Raw genomic sequence first — 27,232 nt, forward strand, 5'->3', positions numbered from 1 at the left:
ACCAACAAGTGCTCCTCAGATGAAAGCTGCTCTCTTGCCTAGGTCAATTGTGGAGAAAGTAGGCCAATGCACGTGAGGTAAAAATCCTTTTGCTTTGCTCACATCCTTCCAACTCAGTTCTCATTGTTTCCATGAATACCTTCAACGTTTTAGCCGCTGTTAGTCCTGCCTCCAGTGTCGCCCAGAAACATGCCATGGTCTCCCTCACGAGTCTGATTCTTAAACACATGTTCGCTGAGGAAACAAGTCTCTAAGAAGCTCCTCTGGATTCTATTGCTCCACCTTCAGTCCTTCCAAAACGAGTCATGGGTAGAATTGTCCACCTCCGTTCACTGCACTAGACCTCTCTTTAATCTGCTCCAGTAATGACCCACAAGTCTGTTAGCCTGTCTAGAGTTTATCCTTCATATGAATAAAGCGGTGAGATAGAGCTGCATGCCTTCTGGCTGTCATGTCTTCTGTGTTCACGCAGGAAGTGAGCGTCTCTAATAAGACCTGTCTTTCTGTAGGGTGACCTGCTGGGCTGAGCTTCCCCCGGTTCTTCTAGTCTTCTACGCCTGAAGTGTCTGGTCTTCAGGTGCAGCCGCTCGTGCCGACTCCGAACTGAGTGAGTATTTGAGCGCGAACGCTTCAAGCTCAAGTACTGACGATCTTGTCCTTTTAAGGTCCGTGTTAAAGGATCCAGTGTCGCGCCGCTGGTACCAGGAAGTGTGAGGCGCTGACTGCAGAGGACTGTGTGTCGCCGAGTGAATTTGACGAATTGATCAATAAAGATTACAAGTTCATTTGTTTGGCTTTTTAATCAGTTAACTTTTTTTTTCTCTTTAAGTGACTTGAATGTTTGACTAAAGGGTTTTTATTAGACATGTAGGAATTCCAGTACTAGCTTAACTAGAATAATTTATAAAAGATTTCCATTCATTCATTCAAGATTTTTCTCAGTTGAAGGAAACAGTTTCTGGTCAGTTTTATGCAGTGTTGAACAAGAGACATGTCTTTATCAAATACAACACCCAGGTTTCTCAGGCTCAGTTTGACGGACTGACCTAAGTCACCCAAGTACTGACTCAACCCTTGAACCTCATCAGGAGCAATCACCAGATGGAAACATTAAAACACAAACTATATGGGTTGTTAAAGATGAAACCTAGAAAAATCATATTTCACATTCTTTTGGTGTCGTCTGGTGCATAAAAATAATGAAGTGGTCCACAGTGCAAAACAAGACGCAACACAGTGTGAGGTACAGAAAAAGAACAGCTTTAATATTGAACATTTACAAGCAGGTTCAAGTCCAAGACTCGGTCCCGGGTTCCTCTGGATCCATTTCCGATTCCTACACGTACCACATGAAACCGTAGCGGTGGTGTAGATACTGCTCACGTGGGCGAAGATTGTAGACCTCTTCCATCACGGGAGGGACCCAGCGGTCGGTGTGAAAGATCTTCTCACCCACCTGAGGAACACTTGCATGAGAGACCAAAAACTCTGGTTCCTAAACTAGCCTCGAATGATTTTTTTTTTTTTTTTTTTACCTTCCAGCCTGGAACGTCCTTCATGATGACGGCCTCCTCTTCTAGATTCTCCCGCAGCATCCGTAGCATCCTGAACACGGAGAAGTGAGAAGATTGTTCGTACACAACTCAGGTTGAAGGTTAAAAATGTCTCGGTCATTACCAGCGATCGCGCTCAGCCTGTATGAGAGGCATCATCGCTATTATGGCTTCCATATTTTCGATGTGAAGACGCCTGCAAGACAAAAATGCACAACATTGAAACGCCCCGAGATCCTGAGCAGGTTCTTGAAGGTTCTTCACCGTCTCTCCCGGTTCCACTTGAACAGCTTCCAGTATCCGAAGGCCATGATGCCGATGCCGATGCCAAACATACTGTATCCTGTTGACAAGTAAACGTTGAGTTCTCCGAGGTATCAGATTTACTTAAAACAAAACTATGAAGATACATATATGTAGATATGGTTTTTCCATCCATCATATATATTGTTTTAAACGTGTATATTAAACGTCCATTGGAGTTAACAGGTACATACGCAGGTGGGTTGTTGAATCAAAAACGTAATTTCAATGACAATATTTATCTGGTGTTACTATCATCTGACAACTCATCAGACGCTAACATTGTTTATTTAATGTCACTTTTGAAAATAAAAAAAGTCTTAAAATCGTGGTGTGGAGTCGGAACGTATCTGTCAAATCCAATGTTAGATACATTTGTTATTGTTGGGTTTAGCATTGACCGGTTAGCTTTAGCTCGTGTTCTGCTGTTTCGCCTGTCAATATCTTGGTTTCTCTATTAACTCCGGAACCGAGACCGGGCTCGGCGTGCGCGTGTGCAGCATCTACCGGAGAATCCTCGCTTCGGTAAGTTTCTCTTGTAGTCGAAGGCGGCGTAACCTCCCGGAGGAGGCATGTCCTGCTTCACCTTGGACCCCGCCATCTTGCTCGGGCCTCGTCCTGCACACAGCAACCTGCAACAACACGGCCGTGACGTCACGACGCTCTTCTTCGGCTAGTCTCTAACGCGGGCAGCGACTCTCGACTGCCACCTACTGCCTGAGCAAGGAGAATACTTGTCAACTTTAGGAGGCGAATGGGTTCATTAAATTAACTTTATGTACATGTGTGTGTACGTTAGATATTTGTTAACATTTTACTATTCATTTATTTAAAATTGTACCGTTTCCCCAGTTTCATACTGAGCCAATAACTTATTATTATTATTAAATTATTAACACTTAATAGCCTGTTACATGCGTCAACAAGGGGCCATCATTCATTTTTTATCTGGTCAACAAGAGCTTAAAAATAAAAAAAAGTCTCGAAATTAAAGTCTTTACTTGTATTGGGGATTGAAAGTTTCACCTGTTTATTGCTAAGAAAAGATAAGGAAACGTCAATAATTAATCTGTAAAGGGAAAAAGTCTGCAGTGAGCGTCAGAATTTTTATTATATTGATTTAAATGAACCTGAAATAAATTAAACACAGACTGATCTGTATCACATCCGGTCAGAGGACGGCTAGTTTTTAACCAGGCAACAAATATACAGAGCATTTTGTTCGACCCCATGACCTTATTGCGGTTAAGATTTATGCCCCCTTGTGGTGATAGTTTGACAACCTTGGTTTAGTTGCTTATCGTGTTGCTTGATTTGTTACAAGATCCAGGACTAGGTCAATATATTTCAATATTTTTATATGGACAGGTTGATCAGGATGTCATCCTCTGAACACTGTCATCAGTGGGAAGAGAAGCAGATGGAGCGGGAATGCTCCTCCCATGATGCATCACTAATAGACTCAGGGACTCATTCATTTTACCGTGCTATTAGTCTGTTTAATTTATGAGTTTGAGGGCAGAAGTGAACGATCTATCTATCTATATTTATTAAGAAGTATATGTATAAATAACAATCAGAATTCACAACATTAAAATCATGAAACCCACCAAGAGTATCTGAGCAACAGCGAGAAAACAAAACACCACAAATATCAGTTTAAAATGTATATTTTTATTGTCTCTTTTTGAAGCTAAAGGTCAAAGTAAACCAAATAGTTTTCAAAATACTTTTGTACTATACAGTTTAGAGAAATGATGTGATACGGTAGATTATTAAAGACAGTCTTGTGCTTTCCAGAGTCGCAAGTTTGGGAGATTTCCCCTCCACGCCCCCCCCACAAAAAATGAAGTGATTGACGACCTACGTGGTGTAGATCGCAGCTGGATGAACAGGAAGTCCTCACTTCCGTTTCCACTGTAAAAAATCCACTTCAAAGTTTACATCTTCTAAACAAGGATGTAACGCTCGAAATAATCTTACAACGTTTCCATTACAAAATTAGCAAATAACAGATGATAATTACAGGTGTTTTAAGCAAAAGACACCATCCTTAGCTAAGGTGCAAAATAAAACAGGGAGGCTATGCATGCGGATAAACGAGAAGGAAAAAAAAAAAAAAGCTAAAATAAACTCTTCATTTGTGGAGGCCACAAAATACTGAGCGACTTATCAGTCTTAAAATAAACATGAGGAAACAAAATAACTTATCGTAAATACAAAATGACGTCGAACTACAAGGGGTGAGCGATGGACAATTTACAACTCTTGCTTACTTTACTGGAAACAAAATGCGTTTTGCACGATGAACACACGGTCGTGTGAGACTAGAATCATTCAAGTGTCAATAAGTCGAGTCATTTTGACCCACATCATGGCAAACGAGGCTCTGGAGCCCCAAACGTTGTTTTTTTTTTTGTGTTTTTCTTTTTTAACTTGTCAGACACATCACGACCCAGTGTGGAGGTGAGACGCCTCCACGGGAAGCCCTTCAAGTATGTTTTTGTCTTTGATTTTTTTTTTTCCCCCCCCAGATGATCGACAGAGTCCACACAAAGAACAGCAACCCTCAAATTCAAAAAAAAACTAAAAAGAAGTAAACTAGGACGACAATCATATAAAAGTTACAGAAGGAACGTTTTTTCTTCAACAGTTGAGATTGTATTTTGCTAAACAGTCCTCCAGGGGGAGTGCTGCTGGTCACGGAACACCCGAGGAGCTTCCAGACAAACAAAAACAAAAACAAAAAAATCTGGTTCTATTTCCATGTGTGTGCAGTCTGCGAGATGGAGGAGCGAGAGGGAATCATGTCCAGCAGGTACTCCCTCTGACGGGCGTCCACGGAGGCCGACGTCTTGTGGCCGGTCAGGCTCGGGTTCACGTAGGCCATCGTCACGCCTAGAAAGAGAGCAGACGGTGAACCCCGGGGGAGAAGAGCAAGGCTTTGGAAAATACACCACCAACCCCCACCAACACTGAGACGGACACTGAGGAGAAACTAAAGTAGAGGAAGGAAGGAAGCCACCAGACACTACATGAGGAGCAGATTCATGAGGCGACTAGATTACTCTAGATGGGTGATTCAAAAGGGGTCACTGAAGAGAGGTCAGATGTCAGGAGCCAGGGAGGGGGGGGCGTTTTTTTGTTTTGTTTTTGTTTTGGTGAATCTACCTGCGTTGCTGCTGTTCTGCTTCTTCCATGCACTGGCTGAGGAACTACCTCCGCTGACATTCCTGACGCCGCCGAGTCCACTGCTGCTCACCTTTGAGCTCTGGATTGAGCGCTGGGAGACGCGGTCATGCTTACCTGGCCGGCTGACCAAAGCCGCCGCCGCCACCGCGCTCTGCAGCTGGGAGGTGGAGGAGAAGGAGTGGGGGACGCCCCTCACTGAGGAGATGCTGCCGTGGGACAGCTGGCCTTGGTTCTGAGGGAACATGTGCAGCCGTTACACGCCAGTCCTGCTGATCACTGCTAGACTGTCATCATCGATGGATGGTATGAACCATCGATGGCTCAGCAGTTATATAGAAGTATTTTGACATTTACAAATAACTTTCAGTTATACTGGGTTAAACAGTCATGATTTAGCGTTTTATAATATGATGCAGTGAGTATGATGAGTGCAAAAGAAAACAAAAGTGCTAAACATTTTCAGCCCTGAATGTTGTGCTTTGTTAAAAATTTTGCCAGAATAGCATAAATACTGGTAAAAATATCAACAAAACTAAATAGTATTCACTCTTCTTAGGTACTGTAGCAAGGCATTAGTAGAAGGCGTATTAAGCACTGTAGCATAACATTAAAAAAAAACATGTATTTTGCAATGTAATTGAAAAAACAATTTCCCGAAGGAGACCTCCTGAGGGATCTATAAAGTTCTACCTAACCTAACCTGTAGCATAGCATTAGTAGAAGATATATTCAGCACTGTAGCATAGCATTAAAATAACATGTATTTTGCAGTGTAGCATAGCATTTAAAAAAAAAACATGTATTTAGCACTGTAGCATAGCATTAGAAAAAACATGTATTTAGTACTGTAGCATAGCATTAGAAAAACATGTATTTAGAACTGTACCATAGCATTAGAAAAACCGTGTTTAGCACTGTAGCATAGCATTAGGAAAACCGTGTTTAGCACTGTAGCATAGCATTAGGAAAACTAGTATTTAGTACTGTAGTATAGCATTAGAAAAACACTTTCGCACTTTAGCATTATCATGTCGCATAGCTTAAAAAGACAAGTTTTAGCACTAGAAACGCATTAAAAAACAAGGTTTGGCACTATAGAAGAGCATTAAAAAATGCACTTTAGAAAAACATCCATGTTATCAGATTTCATATTTAAACATGACATTGTCATGTGTGCTAAGGCTAATGTAATAACCCTTGTTAATGTTCACAGCTATAAAAGTAGTAACTGTTGTTCATGTCAGCAGCTAACTAGTCACTTAGCTAACCAGGATGACCCTCGGCGTTGCTGTCATACTCAAGTATTATATCACAAAAAATAGCATCTGAGGTTTGAGGTAAAAACCCTCCCGTGACGAGGACCGACCTTGATGGAGTGATGGTGGATTATGTTGCCGCCTCGGTTGACCTGGTGGTGGTGCTGCAGAGACGAGGCCCGGGCGTGCTTGAGCTGCTGGGACACCAGCTGCTCCGCCTTGAGCAGCGAGGAGGACGAGGAGCCGCCGTGCGAGTGCGACGACGACGTCTGCTGGATGATGCGCTGCTCGATCTCCTGCTCCTGCTGCAGCGCCTTGACGAACGCCGCCTTCAGCCGGTTGGTGTGCTCGGCCTTCAGCGCCTTCTTCTGGTTGGACGACATGCAGTCCTCACAGAGGACCTTCGACTTGTCCTGTCTCCACCGGCAGGTGAAGTCGGTTTTGCACTGCATGCAGGCGTACGGTTCCTTGAGCGCAGGCTTGGGCAGAGGAACACCCATCCTCCCTGAGGACACACCACCAGAGTCGAGTCAACATCCTTGATTCAACCGTTTATATCTAAACAACACTGAGACATACTCTTCGTTCAGTTAAAGACACACAAAGAACGAAGAGAGTAAAGAAGAAGACAGAGAGAAGAATAGAGAAAAGAAAATAGCATAGGGAAGAAGCAAGAGGAGAAAAATGAGGATAGAAGTGAAAGAAGAATGTAGGTAAAAAAAAAGAGAGGATAGAAGAAGAGAAAAACTGAGAAAGAAGAGGACAGAGGAAGAAGAAGACTGAGAAAAAGGTGACAAAAAAGAAGAAAACATAGAAGGAAGAGAGATAATTAAGGAGAAAGAAGATAGAGAAATGAGAGAGAAAGAAAAGGGCAGAGGAAGAAAGGGAAGACAAGAAGAATACAAAGAAGAATGCAGAGAAGGAAGAAGAAAAAAAAGAGAGGGATACAGTTAAAAAAAAGAGAGAGAGATAAGAGGACAGGGTAAAGAATAAGAAGAGAGGATTAATGAGAAAGAGAAAGAATAGGGCAGAGGAAGAAAAAGATGACAAGAAGAATACAAAGAAGAAGGCAGAGAAGGAAGAAGAAAAAGATAGAGGAATACAGTTAAAAAAAAGAGAGAGAGAAGAGGACAGGGTAAAGAATAACAAGAGGATAGAGAAAGCAGAAGAGGACAGAATCAGAAGAAAACAGGGAAAGAAGCAGGGGAAGAAAAAGACAACAAAAGAACACAAAAGGAAGGCGACAGAGAAAGAAGAAGACAAGTAATACAGGTAAAAAAGAAAAGAGAGAGATAAGAGGACGGCGTAAGAATGAGATGATGGAGAGAGAAAAGAAAGAGGCGTAGAAAAGGAATGAGACAGAGAAGACGACAGAGGAAGAAGAAAAAGAGAAAGAAGGAGACAGATAAATAATAGTAAAAAGAAAGAGAAAGAAGGAGGGAGACAAAATAAAAACACTGAGCTGAGGTTTGTGGAAGTCAAAGGTGAAGAGACAGGAAGTGGCGTCCACACCTCTGTGGAACGTGTCCAGCAGGTTCTGCACCACCTCCTCCAGGCCCACCAGGTAGATGAACTCGTTGTTGGCGGCGGACGGCAGGAAGTTGAAGACCGGGGCGGGGGGCTTGGGCGGCGGGATCTCCAGGAGGGTCTTCTCCAGCTGCTTGCGCAGGGCCAGCTTGGCGGCGGCCTGGCGGCTGGCGGGCGAGTCGTTGACCAATGAGACGCCGCTCGACGAGCCCTTCATGGACGAGGACGCCTGGAGGAGCAGACAGACGTGATCATCTGAGGAGGTCGGCGGCCATCATGGCGTCATCGTTATCACTCTTTCGACACACTGGCCCTTTAAATGTAGACCTCCTCTAGGATATCGCTGCAGTGATGAGTTCAATGAGAGGAGGTGAGAAGAGGAGGAACGCGGTGTTGCAGGACGAGTATTCATGAAGTCACATAAGTGAGTTTAATCCGCAGTAATAGATGAGGAAAGTTCGTCAACATTTCAATTTATAATCTCAATTTTCTTTATTATTACCATGTTATAAGCTTTGAAAAACAAGTTTAGTTTTTTAATTTAAACCGTTATTACAAAATCAGTATAAAATGGATAAATGTACCACATAAATTAATATATAATATAGTATAAACAGATGAATAATAAAGGGAATAATAAAAACTTTATATTTTAACAAACAAACATTACAATCCCTTAAGTGAAGTTGAATTTTATGTATTTATGTATTTTTTGCATTGAAGTTATTAAGTAAGTAAGTAAGTAATTTTTATTTATATAGCGCTTTTCCAGGACAATCAAAACAATACTCAATAAAATATATACTTTAAAAGGACAAGATAATATTAGGGGGATTCAATAGAAAAAAACTCTGAAATAACTACAATTTTATAATATGAAATATATATAATATAACAAGAAATTAAACGTTTTGTAATGTTTATTTATATATATTTGGTTTGATTGAAATATAAGACACACTCGGGAAACACTCACCAGTGAGTTGCCTCCGACCCGGATGAGACCCGACTGCGACATGTTCCTCTGGCCCGCGGACCCCGAGTTCCTGGGGCCCATGAGCAGCGGCGGGGGCCCCGAGCCTCCGCCCCCTGAAGCCGCCAGCTGCTGCTGCTGCTGCTGCCGGAGAGCCTGGATCTGCTGTGGAGACACAGAGATGGTCTAACCGGGGACGATGAGAGAGGGGTTTGGGGGGGCGACACAGACGTGGAGGAGGATGGGGAGGTGGGCAGCAAAAGTACCAAAGCAAGGGGCACAGACAGAAGAGGAGAGGTCATAAGTCTAAGAACTTAGCTGGTTTGTCTTTTAAAAACAATAAATTGAAGAAAAAAATGGCGGAGAAAATGTTCAAGTGAGAGCATCGAAGACTTACGTGGGCTCCTCTGACCAGAGGCGGCATGATGATCTGAGAGCCGTGTTTGGACGAAATCTGCTGACCTCCTCGCACCAGAGGAGGCGGGATGACCGTCCCTGAGCTCCTGCCCGTCAAGATCTGCACACACAGACGTGTTGTGTTAGAAGACGTTCGTATTAAGAGCACACATTAACACGTCATGTGTCATACGTGAAGGTAAACAACACGGTTTAACTCAATTTGCAGCGAGACATTTTTGTCATTGTCCAGCAGACGTCAGGGGTCGCGAGGTCACAACAGCTCGCACGAGTAGAGTGAGTTCAATGTGTTGTATCTATTGAAAACCGTCGACATCAGAGACGAACTCCTGATACAGGCCGAAGGTCAAATGTTACGCAGTTACTTGTGGAATAAACGTAAACCTTCACCTGGCGAGATGCCGCCACGCTTACAAATAAATACTACCTCTCGCCACCAGATGGCAGTGTTTCCGGTTGAGCTTTCAACGATATATTTAATAAAGTCAGAAATAAACATTGTTGGATTAGTTACTTAGAAATAGTAACTCATTTAAATGACTGAGTTACTTTTGAAAGAAGTAACTAGTTACTTACTCGTTTCTTTTAAGTAACTAGTTACTATGCAAAGTAACTTGTTGTAAGAGAGGGATAAGTGTACAGGCCAGTGTAGTTTTGGATGCTGTGATTAATCAATTCAGTCAAATTGTAAGAAAAATAAATGAAATAAACAAAAACAAATAAACTAAAATATATGAAGGGTGCACCAGGCTGTAAAGTGTGTGGCCAATATGGATTTTGCCCATTTTATTCCTCCTAGGAAACACACAAGTCAATTTTTTTCTATAATTTCTATTGATCACACAAACCTATTTAATAGAAACAAGTTAAGACTGTAATAAAACCCATCAACCTTCAAAGGAGAATAACAAGCAATACAATGGTTAATGTTGAATAAAAACTAATAAGATGAATTAAATAATTTAAATAACTTAATTAATTCACTAATTTTCTCTCGCTTTTTTCCTTATGTCACATGTTGGACACCCTGGACAGTCACTCGAAAACTAAAATAAGTGCAGACAATAGTGAACTAATCAAACCCACAATGTAAACTTTACAAAGATTAGGATTTCTCTCAGAAAGAAAGTTGATGTGTTGTCTGTGTATTACTTTCTTTATTGAAGGGATACAGTGTTATAGTGTTTCCCATTTAGTTTTAAGATACCATCGCTTCTTGAACGCACCATCCCATTGTCATTGAAGGCATCATTGATGTCAATGAGGAGCAAAGAAAGTTAACAGACGTCTGTACCACAAAAAAAGATGAATTGACGGAGAAAGAAGGTGATTTAACAGACAGATGGGAAAGTAAAAGTGGAGAAAAACATTCAGTGTTTGTGTTTGGTGTCAAAATGTTAAATCTTTCCTTTGCACCGCGGATATAATTGGTCTAAATTTAGCCTCCAAGAAAACTTGTTTTCCCCAGAAGTTAAAAGGCAGACTTGCCTTCGGTTACATTACATATTTATTTTCCAGTTATCGACTCTTTGATCAGCTACGATCCTGTCGATCTGTCATGGAGTTGAACGCAGGAATGATTTGTGGGACCAAGAGAAGGTCCCGAGGTGGTGCACATCAGTCAGGACCTCCTAAATATCTACGTTCATGCTCTTGTTGTGCAAGACTTCTGCTAATGATGGTGAACGTTTCAGTCATAAAATAGAAAAGTACGAATGATGTTCATATCTGGTTGGTTCACCTGCTGAGAGCCTTTGTTGCCTGTGATGGTTCCCCGGATCAGAGGAGGAGGAGCATTGGACAGGCTGGAGGTCTGCAACAAGGAAATGGAAGAGTTTTATCCTCCGTCACTCCTGCTGTCATGTGTGTGTGTTTACCTTATGAAGATTATCTCTCTGGATCTGACTCTGTCGCAGCTTCTTCAGCAGCACCAGCTTGGCCTCCTCCAGTCGCAGCTCCTCCTTCAGCTGCTTGATGATGCGCTCGCGCTCCACCGGACTGCTCTTCTGCTCACCAACCAGAAAGAAACAAAACATTGCGTGAACTTTGTGTGACGTCTCTCTATGCCACTGACAAGTTTACTGCGTTGACATTTAAGAGCTAATCTCAGAAATCAATCCAAGCCACAGAGATCACAGACAGGAAAGAGTTGCCTTCCTTCTCACCATCAGCAGATCCGTGTCCAGCTCCTTAAAGTGGTTCACGCCGTTCACGGGCGGACTCGGGGTCTCGTTGTCCGACAGGATGATGACGTCGTCGTCGTCGTCTTCGGGGGACGGAGGTCGCTTCTCCTTCTTCACTCTACAGAGATACACATAAAATTGAATACGACTCAACATAAACGCCAGTAATAACGCAAAAAATTAAGCATGATTACGACAATTTACCCTAAAACCTTTTGTGACCTAAGGGTCAAGGTGACCCGGAGGCCTGAAAGTAAAATGTAATTGTTTTATCCTTTGTGTTGCTTTTTACATTTGTTTTCAGGTCAACTAGACTATGAGATAACACTGTGGGCTTAAGAAAGAATGTTAAGGCGCTACAGAGCACCAACTGTTGCAGTGCATTATGGGCCTTAAACTAGATTTCAACTTGTTTTTTTTAAAGGCAAACATGAATTAAATAATCTCTTCAAAACATTTTGGCATATTTTATGTGTCTGTGTTGTTTTTAAAGACCAATCGCTACAGTCAATAGCCAAGAATAAAAAAAAGAAATCTATCTTTGCGAGCATGTGATTCATTTTCTTTTTCAACTTCTGGTCATAGAAAAATTGATGAATCATTTTCAACTGCAAATAAACTGAAGGAGCAAATCTGTCTGAGATTAATATTTGGAGGGTTTTGTATGTGTGTATATAGCAGATGTTTGAGTTGATCTTTCCATTCATTTAATGTTAAGAAAAGAAATTGCACAGTTTCACGATGATAAGAGTGTATTCGCTAGAAAGGATTTTGAACCAACATATTCTTGTTCGAAACAAGCACTTATTTAATGGTGAACAAGGGAAGAACTGCATGAGTTGAAGGATCTCAGGTCTTGAGTGAGAGGAGAAGAGACTATGAGATCCTCAGAGAGCATCTAAAGTCATTCTAAAACAATGTGGGCCTCAAAGAACCTCCACATTAGTTTACAGTTAAAGTGGCTCAGAGATCTTTGCCTTTCAGGGTTGGGGGGAAGCCCTGTGCTGACCCAGGAGAGCCTCTGTCTAAGGGAGGCTGTGGTCACCTCTGGATCTAGAGGAGGTTGATCTAATAAGCCTCTTTCCTTCATCCGCTGTCTGACCTTTGATAAGCTGTGGAAGAGCTATGTATGGAATCTTGTTACAGAGTTGAGTCACCAGAGCCAAATGTTAAAATCAAATTTGTTTTTGTTAAACATGGTCGGATTATTGAATGAATGTTCGTCCTGTTTGGCTCTTGATTTAAACAACTGAATGAGCATCAACACAAGCTGACGTTGTTCAAGCTGTGATTGAATAAAGTTTAGGAGATACATTCAAGTAGATGCTCTATGTTTTTTCCTCAAGAGTTTAGCGCAGCATTCTGCCTCAAAACCCAGGGCTTGGGGGCTTGATTTATCCACCACAGCAGGAGATTATGGTGGAGCAAGACTTTTCCATATGCTTTTTAACAATAAAGATAGAGAAACAAAGAGATTAAACATGCTTTCAAATTGGCTATCATTCATTTGTGCTTTATCAAGTGTTTTTTTTTCCATTGTAATGAATGTAGCAGTTTCCAAAACAGATCTTTTCTTCTTTATTTAGTGCTGGAACATGCAAAATGTAAAGTGCATTTAAAGTGCATGACCTCCTGCTATTGAGGGGTTCACATAAACAAACACTTTTCCTTAACTTGTCTAGTGTTCAGTCAACATTTATTTAAGTGAAATTCACTCTTGATCCGTGCAAAATAAAAAAATGGGATTTTTTTTTTCAAGTACAAAACTTCACCAACAGGTGGATCATTACTCGTGTTCAACCCATGTTTCTTATTGTGACTCCTCCCAGTTCCAGCTGAGAATGACTAGTTTTTAAAACCGGGTCAGGTTGAACCAGATCTTGACCTCTCTGACACGCCTCAGAGTTCTGCTCGGGATATAAGCCCCTCTTAAGGCAAACTTAACCCTCAAGTCCCAATGATAAAAAGAACAACGTTGCAATATTTTAAAGTGCACGTCACATTATGTGAAATTTATGACCAAGATGTGATCTGCTTCTCTGTAAGCTAACAAGTTCAGACGTCTCTCGGATCGGGCCGGCGCCCTCGCACAACACGGCTTCGAGCCACGAATGTTTCAACCGCATGTTGCTGTGGTTGTGAAAGAAAAGATTTTCACAGTGAACCGAATACGTGGAAAAAAAATATGAAGACGAGCGATAATAAACAAATGCTAACTTTTGAAACGGTCGACCTCAAGCCACGTACAGGCTGGTGCAAAGCTATTTATAATGTGTCTGAAGGTGTTCAAAGTTCATATACAACGCAGGCATGGAAACGGTTAATTCATTTTATAAAGCCATTAAACTCAACGTGACACCATGAGGCCTGTCCTTCTGAGCCGTCCTCCTTTGTGTGTGTGTGTGTGTGTGTGTGTGTTTGTGTCCTCGGGGCTTAGCGCCGCCATCATCACTTCCTGTGGATTAATCACTACTTCCAAAGAAGTCACATGACCTCAAAGTCATCATCACGTGACACGCTCACTTTTCCTCCCACCCTCCCCCCTCCCCTACCCTGCTTCTTCCACGGTGGAAACCATGGCAACGGCCGGCTGGAACCGGTTTGCGACACACACAGCTTCATTTTGTGTGTGAGCGGAGTTTTTTAGGGTTCAGGTGGAGAGTCGGGGCAAAATGGAGGTGGACCGAAAAGTCAGGTTTGAGAGTGAGCTCCCCCACCCCCACTGGAAAGTTCAGCCTCGGCCCGGGCCGCCACACAAATAAAAGTCCTCACAAAAAGTAATGTTTAGCGTTTACGTCGTCATGTTTTGGAGTCTTTCAAGTATAAAAGGAGTTCTCACCCTTTAGTCGTGCTCATGTCCACGGGCTGCTCTCCGGTCTGCACCTCAACCTTGATGGTCGCCTTCACCTCGCCCGTCGCCAGGACCTTCGTCTCCATCAGCCTGTTGCGGGTCTTGGTCTCTATCGTCGGCTCCGTCTTCACCTCCTCTCTCGCCGATCTGTCGTTCAACCCGTCCGCCTTCTTCTCCGCCTCATCCTTCGCCGGCGTGGAAGCCACAGGTGGCGCTAACGGTAGCGGCAACTGACTCTGACTCTCCGGCTCCGGTTCTGATCCGGATGGACTCCGAGCCTCCCGTCCCGGAGCTGGCTCGGCATCGGTGTCGGCTTGTTTCGACTGTTCAGGTGAGTCCAGTTTGGGCCGCTTGCTGTCGCCGGCATCGTCTTGATCGTCTGAAGAATGGGCAGCGACATCCTTCTCCAGCGCCCTCTTCTGGCTGCGAGTCTGGCGGACCGCTTCCTCAGACATCCCCTGGAAACACAAACCATTGAGACAATTAGCCGATAAAAGAAGTAGCTCTCGCTCTCCAGACTTCTCTTGAATATTCAACAACAGATTATATGATCTTACAAAAAGATTCCATTATTAAGTTAAGATATGGGTTTGCAGCAGGTCAAGGGCTGGGTTTTGAACTTCCATTCTTTTGAGGCACCGACCAAAATACTTTGGTAGAACTGAGTATCAAAACATACTATATCTTTTGGTGCCCAAGTAGGATCAAAACTTGACAAAGTGTGTATTTTTCTAAAGAAAATAACAAATAAGCAAAAAGACAGTGAACATTAAATGTATTTGTCACTTATTAGCAACTGTTTATTGCACTAATTTTTGTTCATGTTTGTTTTTAAAGTATTATTATTATTTACAGATTAGACTGGACATTTACCAAAAGCAAAAAATTCCAGATTCGTCATTTTTCTTTTTGTTATAACTGATCTTATTAAAATTGTTTTTTTAAATAAATAAATAAGTGAAGATATCGGTATCAGTACCGCTATTGAAATTTGTCGATCATGTATTGGCAAAAATCTGGCGATACGATACGCATCACGATACAGGTGCAACAATACGATAAATTGTGACATACTGGCATAGTGTACAAACAACAATAAATTACATTTCTTTAAGTAATTTAGTTGCATATTTCTTTTCACAAGAGAGTAAATATTGGCAAAATCAAGAGAATATTTGCATGTTAATTGTTCATTAAAATGGATACGGTGTTGTTGAATATTGATAAAGTATCGTGAAGAAATATATCTCCATATTTAAGGTGTATTGATATTTTCCTACACCCTTAAGAGTCTGCACAAGAACCACTCATCAAAAAAACACCACCTGCTCTTGTGAACATTTTTTTATCTACAGCATCATCGAATACCATCTGACGTCCTTGCAGGGATGCAAGAAATGTCCGAGCAGAAAAAAGCCTTTAAAAAGCTCAACATGCAAAGTGACCAGCAATGTGACATTCTCTTCAGATGACAACAGCACCGAGGATCAGGATGAACAGGTTTCCGACGACGTCCTAATAATAAGAACAGGTGACTTCACAGAGTAATGATCGCTTGAACATCCCATTAGAGGACCAGGTGGAGTCATCAAATGATCATTTGCTGACCAGATGACCTCTTCTTGTGACACTTATGACCAAATGATTGTCACTTAAATGAATGCATTAAATAAAAGTGTTTTGCTTTCATTGCAAACACACACAACCCTGGGATGATGGTGTGCAACATGTATACAGTCCTTCTAAGAAGCTTCATGGAACAAACACCAACTCCGTCGCCAAAAGACAACCATGTCAAGAACTTTGACTACTTTGCTCCATCAAAGATCCCAGATACAGTACATTAAAACATCATACTTCAGTAATTATATATACAAACACACACTTATCATCGTTTGATATCACTATTTCCATCCAAGAAAATAATATTTTCAACTCCAATCAAGTACTAGAATATCTACACAGATTGCTTAAACATTATCAATCAACACATCCATGTTTTAAGTCTAAACTAAAACTAAAAAGTATTTAAAAACCTTCTAAATATATATAAAAAGTAACACACAACAACAATTATATTTTCTGGAATATTTATATTTCCAGGAAAAAATAAATATTGTTTTCATAGGGTTTTCATATTTCTGAATGTTAAATAAAATCACGTTGTGTTCCCGCAGTTCTTTATTCATCCTCTGTCAAGACTTGCCAAATTATGTTTTTATCCGTTTTACTATGTGGCGCATCACAGCAAGACCTTTGGAATTTCCCCAACAATAGGCAGATCCTAATGCCACGACTCTCGACAGGCCACAGCACCAGCCCTTCTAGGAGCATTGAAACAAGGAATTAAAAGTTGAAATGATGTGCCCATAGTGTGTCAAGAGTTACATTCATTATAAAGATGATAACATGCAGCTAGATCTGGAATTGTGAAAGGAAATACGATTGAAAGTTTGACTAGAATATGGAACGGCAGTCGCCGACTTCGATTTATGGATCTGTAGGTCTGTGACTGTTGCTCCAAATTAATCAGAAATGCTGAATAAACCTCATAGGAATAGACAGGTGGTCTTTGAACCCCTTGTTTTTTGGTAATTTGTCCAGAAAACACAATTTTGAAGTACATTATTGGATTAAAAGTCAAAACAAAACTTGAGTAGAATGTTTCTGTCATTCTGCACTTACCATAATAAGGATATGACAACTACAAACATACTACTTAAATGGTGAAGATGTGTTTATTGAGATATTAATAAATAATAATGTGATCACAAATACATTTGGATATGAAACTTTTTTAAAGTTACTTCATTGATAATTGCTATAATCACATCCTAATTGTACTATTCAATTAATTATTGTTCTCAACAGAGTATTATTAAAATATAAAATAATTGTATTCTACTTTTACAAACAATAATTACCACTACCTGTGAACAGATTTTTTTTTTAAATGCTCTTCGTGTACGCGTTCAATTTTTCAATTTTTTATTTTCCAACTGGTGGTTGACTGCTGCTATTCTGGTTCTGTCAAGGTTTCTGCCCAATTGTTTTTCTTGCCATAAAAGGATAACATGGGATGATAAAGGTATTTGATGTGACGAACAGATAAAAAAAAAAAATAATAAAAAATAGAAAAATGTGGATTAAAGATTAGCAGAAAAATCCACCCTCCACCCCAGTTGAAGGACAATAATGTACCCCTGACGAAGATGCACAGACGTTTAATTCATTTATTAAAAAATAATAAAATTACTTATAATTATTTTGGCTCTACATGTGTTTTATGCAAGTATTTTCCCATCATTTTGTACATAATCATGTTTTTTCTTGAGGCAAATCTAAAGATGTACTGGTTTGTGCTACATTAACAGCATCAATTATACATAATATAAATACATTAACATACATACGATCCTTTTCCAAGAGCTCCACGAAACCATTGTGTCCAAACACATTCAAACCGGAGCAGGTTGCCGGTGCAAACGATCAAAAAGCTTTCGCCAGACTCGGCTAACCTTGACTCATCAATAGGGGACATGCAGAGATACTAAAATGGCCTCCAGACAAAACATGTTGGAGCAGCGTGGTCACATGACCAAGATGTCAGAGCCTAGATCAGTCAACTCTTACGGCGCTCAACACAGAACTCGGTAATTATCTGCAACCAATTACCGGCGCAGGCTCGGAGCACATGATGTCGCCGAGCGAAGACCAACAACGCGAGCGATTTAACTACACATTCGTGGAAACATTTCCAACGAATATCTTTCAAACCGCCATCAATCCCAAACACATTCTCCTAGTTAACATGCAACACGTACCGCTGGAATCATCCTGCGGCTCTTTTAACAAGAACCTGTGACCAAGAAAATTCTGCCGTGTGGTGGATCCAGTTGAAGGAGTAGATTAAATTAATCTAAGATAAGTGTGGCTCTCTAATAGATCTCATCAGCCTGATAAATTAGCTGTGAGGCAAATTAATATATTTAGGACAAATTACTTCACATTTATTAGCAATAAATGTTTGATATTACTTGTAAAGTAGCAGCAAATACATGAGAAAACAAGTGTATTAAAGAGTAATACATTTGAATGAGAAGTACTGATAAACAAACAGACAATTAGGTGCATATTATAAAAATGATATATAAATATGTACATTTTAGTTTCATTTCTTGCCTTTGCTTCAAATTGTTTTGCTCTATTAAAATATGTTTGTTTGACCTAAAGGTTTAAATAAATAGCTAAGAAGTGGCAACTAAACTGAGACTGGTTAAGTGATAGTTAAGTAGTACATTTCGTTTCAGCTCGAGCAGGTATTACATTCAAACGTGGCCTACTTTTACTCGTGCGATAATCCTCCCAAATCACGCTGGTGTGTGTCAGCAGATTCTTCCCATACTATAACTTGTTAATGATATTTTAAATTCCAACTACGCCGACTACAAAACAGTACCTTCAGCTAAAGTTCTCCTTCCATGATTATTTTCAATTCCACTGAACATTTGAGTAAAAACTATTGACCAATCTTCTGTCAATGTTTGGATGTATCTAAGTAAATACCTCAGTTCAAATAAAGGGAAGACAAACGGCTTCAGACTCCTATTTACAAAAGATGTCGAAACCAACCGTATCAAGATAAATAAATACCGTAATTTCCGGACAATAAGACGCTCTTTTTTTAAACATACAACGCCATGGATTTCAACGGGTTAACCGCCTCCCCAAGAAGCTCAAGAGCCAGAGAAGTAATAATGTGACACAAAAAGACAATAGCTTGTTTTGAACCATCAATTTGGGCGTCAAGCACACACCCTCGTGAAGGGATGAGATCTTGGAGACGGCAGCGTAAAGCACACCCTCAAAGCATTCCCTTTATTATCAGGCTGTTTTAACTACTGTGTTATGTAAACTGCTCATAAAAAGCCTTTTTGTGTGTATTCTCATTCTGTGTGTAAATATCTCATGTAACAACATGGACACCTGAGGTTTACCATCGATGCCGACTAAAGTCCGGAATTTATAGTAATGAGCATTCATTCATTTTGTTTTATAGTTAAGTTTGTGACACATTTTTTGGGTAAAACCTAGACTAAAATGACTCAAAACGTCACAGATTCTGGGTTTATTTGTTTATCATATACAATTGTTGCGTAATAAGTAGGATTAAAAGTTTCATGATTTAATGCAAAATATACAAGAAACATGAGAAAAAAGGGGTATTAAGGTGCGCTAAAATCAGTGATCAGAAACTGCATCTCCACCCCTATTTTTTGTCCAAGTTTCATAAGACACTGATCATCATATTCTGCTTATAGACTAAAGCTCTTAATCCTTGTTCTTCCCTAATCCCGAGTCCATGTTTATACGTACACACAGGCGTTGGCATTGAAGCTTCACGGGATTATTGCAATGAAAAGTTGAGATTTGACCAAATTGGCTGTTGCGATGTTCGACAATAACGACAACAGAGGTTGACCATGTAAATGTTGCACGAAGATATATAAATATATTAAATCAGAAGTGTGTGATTAAATTTCCTCTGGGGCCACATTATATAGTGGGACTGTTTTAAGTGGACGTCGAGCCAATGCCAAGGACGGACAAAACCTTTGAATGAAAAGAAAGAAACCTTTTATATCAAAGAGAAAACAAGCTAAATTAATTAAAATACTCAATTTGAATGGAAACGTGTGGTCTTCTAAACATTTACAAATACAAATACTCACAAAAGCATTAATCATAACGGAGAAAAAAGGTCTAAAACAAACAGAAAAACATGTTCTGTTGCTGTTACATGGTGGAATGAATCATAAAAATAAATAGATACACATTATTGATCCCTCTGGAGAACACACACTACAATTGCAGCTATCAAAGGAATTTCAACATTATCATAGTTCAACCTAATGAGGGTTCGCATCAAAGGGCCGCATGTGGCCCCCGGGGCCGCACTTTGCCCAGGTCTGTATTAAATGTAGATCAATCCACAACTTTTACCAAGATGTGATCTTGTAAAAGAAGGTAAATCTCAGTCACTATTCATTCCTGCAAAAGGACACAGTTCTTAAATAATTCAAAGATAATTTTGAAAAATAAAAACGTCTATTTTAGATGTTTTAATTAAAGATTTCTTTTACTTCAGGCTCCCACAGGAGGGAACTAGACGCTAGCATGAGTGGAGAGACTGTTCTAAATGAAGTTGTGCTGAAGCAGTTGTAAAATAATAAAAAGGTTTTTTGGGGGTAATATGACAAGACAGTCCTGCTGTGCTTTTCCATGTTCTTTGCTCAGAGGATTTTAAGAATGTCATGTTCGTCCTCATTGGCACACTTTCTAGATTTGGCCAATAGTTATTGATTATCATCGTCTTCAATGAGTTTGTTCACTGCCTACAATAAACATACAAGAGCTATAGCACAACGACAGCCCACCCCTCTGCCAAAGGCCTCGTTTGACGTGACAATAAAAACAGTCAAATTAAAAAAAAACAAATTAAAATTATTAAAGAATTGTAGTGTCCTCCACTTAAAAAACAAACTCGGGGTCCATCCCGCCGCTACTTAACTACTGAACCACCTGCGGCGTTTAGCTAGCATTCCACGGTTTTTATTTGTCTACTTCGTGTCTTTAAGCAAAAATGCTGAATGAATAATAAAAACACATCTTGTCGGCGCAGTCACTGGTGACTCCAGTCTATGCTGTGAATTATAAAGTTAAGGTTCAACTTAAAAGCAGATTAAATGAAATGGGAACCTTTCCAAATGTTTACAGAACACCAGTAATGTTCAACCACATGTTCCTTGTCAAATCTAAATTTGAAGTTCCACTGAAAACAGTATCAAAAATGTAATAACTCACATGAACAAATGATTTTTTCTTGGACATAAGTGTAAAATCCATTATTAAAAATCTCAAATGTTCATGGTTAACCAGTAGGTTTAGTCTGTGTAAGGGACAATACCATCCTACATCTTCTAGTAACACACTAACCACGAGTAGCTCACCTTGGACAAAAACAAAACATTTTCCTATACTTTGTACCAGGAAACATTTGTTATGCCCAGTACAACATCTTGACCTTGGCCTCTGAGAAAGAATTACTTTTTAGACAGTAACACTTTCTACCAGAACATAAACTTTTCCTATTTACAAATCCCTTTTTCTAACAGGTCACCAGTGTCCGAACATCCCCACCCTTAACTTAACCCTTAACCACTTGAGTCAGTGCTGGCAGGGCGGTGGGAAGGATGTACAGGGCCAGAAAGTGAATATGACTGTTGGAGTTACAATCCTGGGGACCGGGTAAAGACTTGAGGGCCACTAATACTACCACTACGACCATAGTCCATACCCTCACGTCTTAACTGTGCTTTGTAAAACATGCTTCATACCATGAGTGAGCTTGTCTTGTGTACTTTAAACATACAAACACACCAAGGACACGGACTGTAGATACTAAAAGTCAGAAGCAAATCCTACTTTAAAGCTCAAAAGTCTCTCTAAAGACACACACAAGAAACTTGTTTACAACCAAGAATAATATTCACCAACTCAAAACCATCAATAAAAATGAATCACGATACAAGCCGACTTACACCTTAGTTCTCGTACGTGACAATTCCTCTCCTCTTTCTGTACTCAGGATCATAGTAAAAAATAAATAAAAATACACACAAGTGTGTGTGCGCCTGGTGCCAAAACCATATACACAAAGTGTCACAATGCAGCACATTGGCTGATGCACTGATAAGACTTTTTTTTTTGTGAACTCTTACATCACTAAGACACACATGACATGACCCTTCCCAGGATTCAGTGGGACACACAAAGCACTTTTCCAGGGAACCGGTTTGGACCAGTCGGGTTGTGTGTGTGTGTGTGTGAGTGTGTGTATGTGTGTGAGTGTGTATGACTGAGCAAGAAGCTGAATCTAGTTTTAACCCTTCAGGTGCCAAAGCAGACACAGAGAGAGTCCGCATCGGCAGCCATTATGTGTGTGAGTGTGTGTGTGTGTGTGTGTGTGATGCTGGCGGCACATGGTCCACTCCACACACACACACGCGCACAACGCTGCGCACCCCGACAACCTCTCAGACACTGACCCTATCTTTGTAACAGGCAATCTGAATGGCAGACAGGTTTCACATTTCATCTCCGTGGCAGTTTACACACACTTTGAGCCCACACACACACACACACACACACGCACACACACACACTCACTTGTGGGATCAAACTCCCACCCACTTTAGAACTTGACATCACATGCAACCAGTGCAAAAACCACTGAAGGCAACTAATCTAGAAACTTCACGCTGCATCCAAACACAGTTAAGACAAACACAGGTTTCAGTGTCACAGGGGTTTATTTTTTGAGTCCATTTTTTTTTCTTTCCATAATCGATTTTTAACATCTCAAAAAACAACAAATACTACTGTGTTACATTCCGGAATAAACACCTTCTCACTGGCCATTAAACTTTCTCTTTGATCACTCTTACATCCGCCTACAGCAAACCTGGTTCTACCAAGGTTTCTATTTGCTTAATTATTTTCTTTGCCACACATGGTCAATCAAACAAGAAATCGGGTATAATAAAATATACTTGAGGCAATAATTTAGGCGTATTAAACTGTTTAAACTGTACTTGAACTAATTTAACTAGACAACATGTAACTAAACAGTGATGTTTCATTCATTTTTTTCCTTTAATAGTTTTCCTCCCTCACACTAGTTTTTCACCAGTCACTCAACCAGAGCCCGGCATTGTAAACATTATACAAAATATAGTCATCAATAATTATACAGAAACACTACAAACTTCCCACAGAAACACAACAAAAGGGTTTGTTTCAAATCCGGATTAAAGACATTTTCGTTAATCCAGGAGGACATACATATGCCAAATGTAAACGTGTAACTATCGTTGAACACATAAAGTTGTGTTCGAGATTGTTACATGATCATGGTGCTGAGAAAAACAGATTGGGGTTGTGAAGGGTCACGGGGTGAGGTTTTTAGGCGCAGAGGAACAAATCACAAATTTGTTTTAGTTACTATTTATTTTCCTCTCTCGAATAGAGGCAATATAATTCCGCCAATTACCAATTACTTATAGAACACTTTTTCTATATATATATATATATATAAAAAGTGTTCTATATATATATATATATATATATATATATATAGAAAAAGTGTTCTATAAGTAATTGGTACTCAATCCTCATTCTTTATGGCACAGAACCAATTTGTCTTTATATAGAATATATATATATATATATATATATATATTATGCTACAAACAATCTGACCTCAAAGTGTATACTTAATCATATCCATATAATTAAATAAATGTATTATAATACCAATACCATGATGAACTTAATCGTATTATTTTTATGTTCTTCTTAATACATTCAATGATCATGTATCGAGTGACCGAAAAAAATGCTACTAATAAATCTACTGTTTTCTACAAGAAACATATTGCTGGGAAAAGAGCAAACGTTGATCGACGCCATCTAAAGAGATCGGATCAATGAAGCCGTTAAGTTGGTCACAGTGTAAGTGGGTCACTCATCTGGTGTTGTAAGGCTGTTGCTTCAACAATTACAACACTAAATACAAAAGTTACATGGAAGTTATTTCACATTTCATCATGCCAACTACGCTCAGCCGTCCTTTCGACCTTTTTAGTGCGTCTAACTTGTTACGAGTAAACAACATTTTTTGGAAGACGGTGACCAGTTCAGTCCGACAATTGTTAACTTATCATGAAATATGAATCCAGTGTATATCCCAAGAATATTCGAGTTCAGTGGATGTGTCCGAAATGCTGGTTGGCGAAGGTCGCCTCGCCAACAATGCTTCTTCTCTTCACACTCCGCTAAACCTACTAGCCTGCGTTTGTCCGACATGTCGGTTCATGAAGAAGGAACCCTTGCAACAGATAGTTAAAATGCAAATGACACGCAACAATGTCTTTGTTGTCATGAACAACTGGATTGACATGCCACAAAAGAATGAGAGAGAGAGACGACCTACTCACATAATGACACTTGTAAATCATTGCATTACAATATTTACCATCTAATGGTAGAATAATTAAGACACGAGGACTACCTAGTATTACAGCACTGCAAGTTTCTGATTCTAATTCTAGTATTATATGCTTCTAGAACGAGTTTACAGTTGTTATCGTTTGAATTAAGTAAGTGATTTATATTTGTAGAGCGCTTTTCCAGACCAGGGTCACAAACAGTTAAACAATCAAATGAATACTCAATAAAATATAAACTTTAAAAGATCAAGGCAAAGTAAGACAAACACAGGAGTCTCACAGAATCAAGGAAAAACCTGCACGAATAAAAGTGTCTTCAGATGTTTCTTGAAGGAGTCAGTAGATTTCATCAATAACTGCAGCTTTATACTATCAAGAACGGAGATTAAACAATTAAATTATTATTATTATCATATAATAACACTATTATTTATCAATAAAATTAACTAATATAGCAATGAAGGGTTGTGTTGTTGTGGTTTCTTATATATAGACGCAGAGCTGACAAGATATTGTTAATGGAAAGTAATTCCGCGTAAATAAGAGTATATTTAAGAATTGTACTTAAGTAAGTTATTTATATACTGTATATATAGAGCGCTTTTCCAGACCAGGGTCAAAATGCGCTTAAACAATCAAAACAATACTCAATAAAAGATACACTTATAAGGGTCAAAATAACAATGAGAAAACTGTTTACTACTTGCTACTGTGATGGTGACAATACAATTGAACTTTGTCTATCAAATACATACATTTGTTTGTTACCTCGTTGTAATAATAATATCATTACTCCAAAAATAAAGATACGACTCCATGAAAGTTTTGAGCAGCAGGTAAAGTAAAAATATGTCTGGGGTGTTATATCAACAAACCATCGGCAAACATGTTCTATTTATCGAGCAAACATCTAAATAATTCAACTCACCCGTCCAGATAAACATTAGTATAAACTGGTTTGAAATATTGAGGTTCCGTTTTGTCCTGGAGCGCTGCAAAAAAAAAAAAACTCGTCTGGCGTGTGTGTGTGTGCGTGCGTGCAAGAGCGTGTGTGTGCGCGTGCGTGCGTGTTCAGCTTTAAGAGGAGGAAGACTACGGTTGTCACAGCGAGAAGTAGGAAGATTAGCTTCCAAGATAGCAGAACCAACACTGGCTTTTGGTCCGAAACCGGTGCCACTTCAAAAAAACCCAGTCCCTCTCCACACACACTAGAACCGAACCCGGTTCTTTTAAATAAAAAAAACCCAGTCCGACAGTACATGTGCAACTCACCGGCTTCTCTATTATTGACACCGCGGCTTGTTATGAGTTAGCGAAGCTAACATTAGCAACATCGCAACAAACAAAAAAAACAACCCAGATTACGACCCTTTAGGTCCGACAACAAAACGACCCCCCAACACCCCCTTAAAACAAACGCGCACAGACTTCATAACAAAGTGATACAAAAAAAAAAACTCCACAGAAACCCTAGGTTTTGACCCGCTATGACCAGAACCGAGTCTTGGGTCGTTAGCCAAAAACGAGAGAGGGGAAGGGGAAGGGGGGGTCCAAACTTTCCCCTCCTTCCTTCTTCTTCTTCTTCTCGCCCCCCATTAAAAAAAAGTAAAGCAGTACCGGAGTCTAAAAACACGACTGTTTACCTGCACGACCCCTCCCGAAGAAAACGCTCCGGGTCGGAACTCATGAATTGGATCGGCCGGCCCACAGACGTTGGAGCTCCGCCGCCGCCGCTGCCGGCGATGAAACGTTAGAATCCAAGCCTCGTTTTCAACCCCCAAAAAAAACACCCGGCACCGGCTTGAAAAACCCCCTTAAAAAAATCGAGATAAGCCCCCCTTTTTGCTCAACCTTTGGCTCTGCGGAGAAGTGTTACTTCCCGGCAGCCCATCAGCGTCTCTCTCGTCACAGAAGGTGGAGGAAGAACCAGGCGTCTCTCGACGAGTCCGGAATAAAAGGCTCCCCTCGATCCACTTTACTAGAAAAAACTTCGGCGCCCCCCCACAACACCACCACCACCCGCACCCCCCCACGGTCAACTTACTCGCTCGCTTCGTCGTCCCTTCTTCGCCGATGGTCGACCAAGGAATGTTTTAATCCGCCGTTAACCCCGATAAATCGTGGCTTTTTTGAAATCCAGGGGATATCCTCTTTTTTTTTTTTTTTTTTTTTTTTCGGCCCTCCCCGCTGCCGCGTCTGTTGCCAAATAATGCGCCTCAACACACATGGAGCCGCTGCGTCCTCCTCAGTGGGCATGCGCAACCTCGGCGTACCAGGGCGACCGGATCACGTCGTTATAAAAAAAAAAAAAAACCACTGACCACCGAGGACCCCCCCGGTCGCAGGGGGTCCCCCCACCCCACTGCGATGACCCCCGACACCTCCCGACAATACCATCTCCCTTTCACACACACACACACACCGAGAAGTCAACACAACAATGTGTGAGAAGAACACAACAGGACTTAGGTTAGGTTAGAACTTTATTGATCCCTCAGGAGGTCTCCTTCAGAATTGTTTTTTTTCTCCAAATTATCCAGAGCAAATACAGCAGTTTTTCATCAAAAATAATCAAAATAAAATAAGAACAAAGAGAAATAAAGAGAAAGAACAAGATGATACAATCTAAGTCTAAAGTGAAAGAACATAAAAACTTCAACATAAAAATAAAGGGGTTTTAAAAATTTAAGGGGGTTATTATTTTTTATTGTTTATGGTATTATTGTTCTTTCTCTTTATGTTCTTCTTATTATTTTATTTTTTATTTTTTATTGTTTATGAAAATGTGCTGGCTATTGGAAAAAAACTATTTAGTAAATAATTCAATAAAGTTTTACCTTACCTTACCTTACCTTAAAGACTTGAAGCTTTTCATGTTTGTGTCTTACTTTGAACGCATCACATGTA

The 27,232-nt window shown here is 40.2% G+C and overlaps 2 protein-coding genes across 6 annotated transcripts; both read right to left on the minus strand.

Annotated features, from left to right (window-relative positions):
• Positions 1 to 1,239: 1,239 nt before the first annotated feature.
• On the minus strand, positions 1,240 to 2,515 carry ndufa13 (NADH:ubiquinone oxidoreductase subunit A13). The gene is made up of 5 exons (XM_087810796.1): positions 2,364 to 2,515; positions 1,818 to 1,896; positions 1,678 to 1,749; positions 1,536 to 1,605; positions 1,240 to 1,456 (listed from the first exon to the last, which is right to left on the minus strand). Exons 1-5 carry the CDS (start codon positions 2,455 to 2,457, stop codon positions 1,337 to 1,339), a joined length of 435 nt encoding a protein of 144 aa, XP_087666922.1. The 5' UTR covers positions 2,458 to 2,515; the 3' UTR covers positions 1,240 to 1,336.
• Positions 2,516 to 3,510: 995 nt separating this feature from the next.
• LOC148063716 (transcriptional repressor p66-alpha-like) lies at positions 3,511 to 26,667 on the minus strand. 5 transcript variants are annotated; one of them, XM_087811915.1, is made up of 11 exons: positions 26,370 to 26,667; positions 14,244 to 14,713; positions 11,387 to 11,522; positions 11,099 to 11,227; positions 10,963 to 11,034; positions 9,202 to 9,321; positions 8,808 to 8,990; positions 7,817 to 8,060; positions 6,415 to 6,809; positions 5,163 to 5,280; positions 3,511 to 4,754 (listed from the first exon to the last, which is right to left on the minus strand). In XM_087811915.1, exons 2-11 carry the CDS (start codon positions 14,708 to 14,710, stop codon positions 4,615 to 4,617), a joined length of 2,004 nt encoding a protein of 667 aa, XP_087668041.1. In that variant the 5' UTR covers positions 14,711 to 14,713; positions 26,370 to 26,667; the 3' UTR covers positions 3,511 to 4,614. The 5 variants fall into 5 exon arrangements, with proteins under 5 accessions (XP_087668041.1, XP_087668037.1, XP_087668040.1 ...); XM_087811911.1 differs by having other exon boundaries at positions 5,028 to 5,280; positions 26,370 to 26,663; XM_087811914.1 differs by having other exon boundaries at positions 5,028 to 5,280; positions 8,808 to 8,969; positions 26,370 to 26,660.
• Between the last annotated feature and the right edge of the window lie 565 nt (positions 26,668 to 27,232).

Source organism: Callionymus lyra, chromosome 16, assembly GCF_982586985.1.
Source record: "Callionymus lyra chromosome 16, fCalLyr1.hap1.1, whole genome shotgun sequence".
In the NCBI taxonomy this organism is placed as follows: Eukaryota; Metazoa; Chordata; class Actinopteri; order Syngnathiformes; family Callionymidae; genus Callionymus; species Callionymus lyra.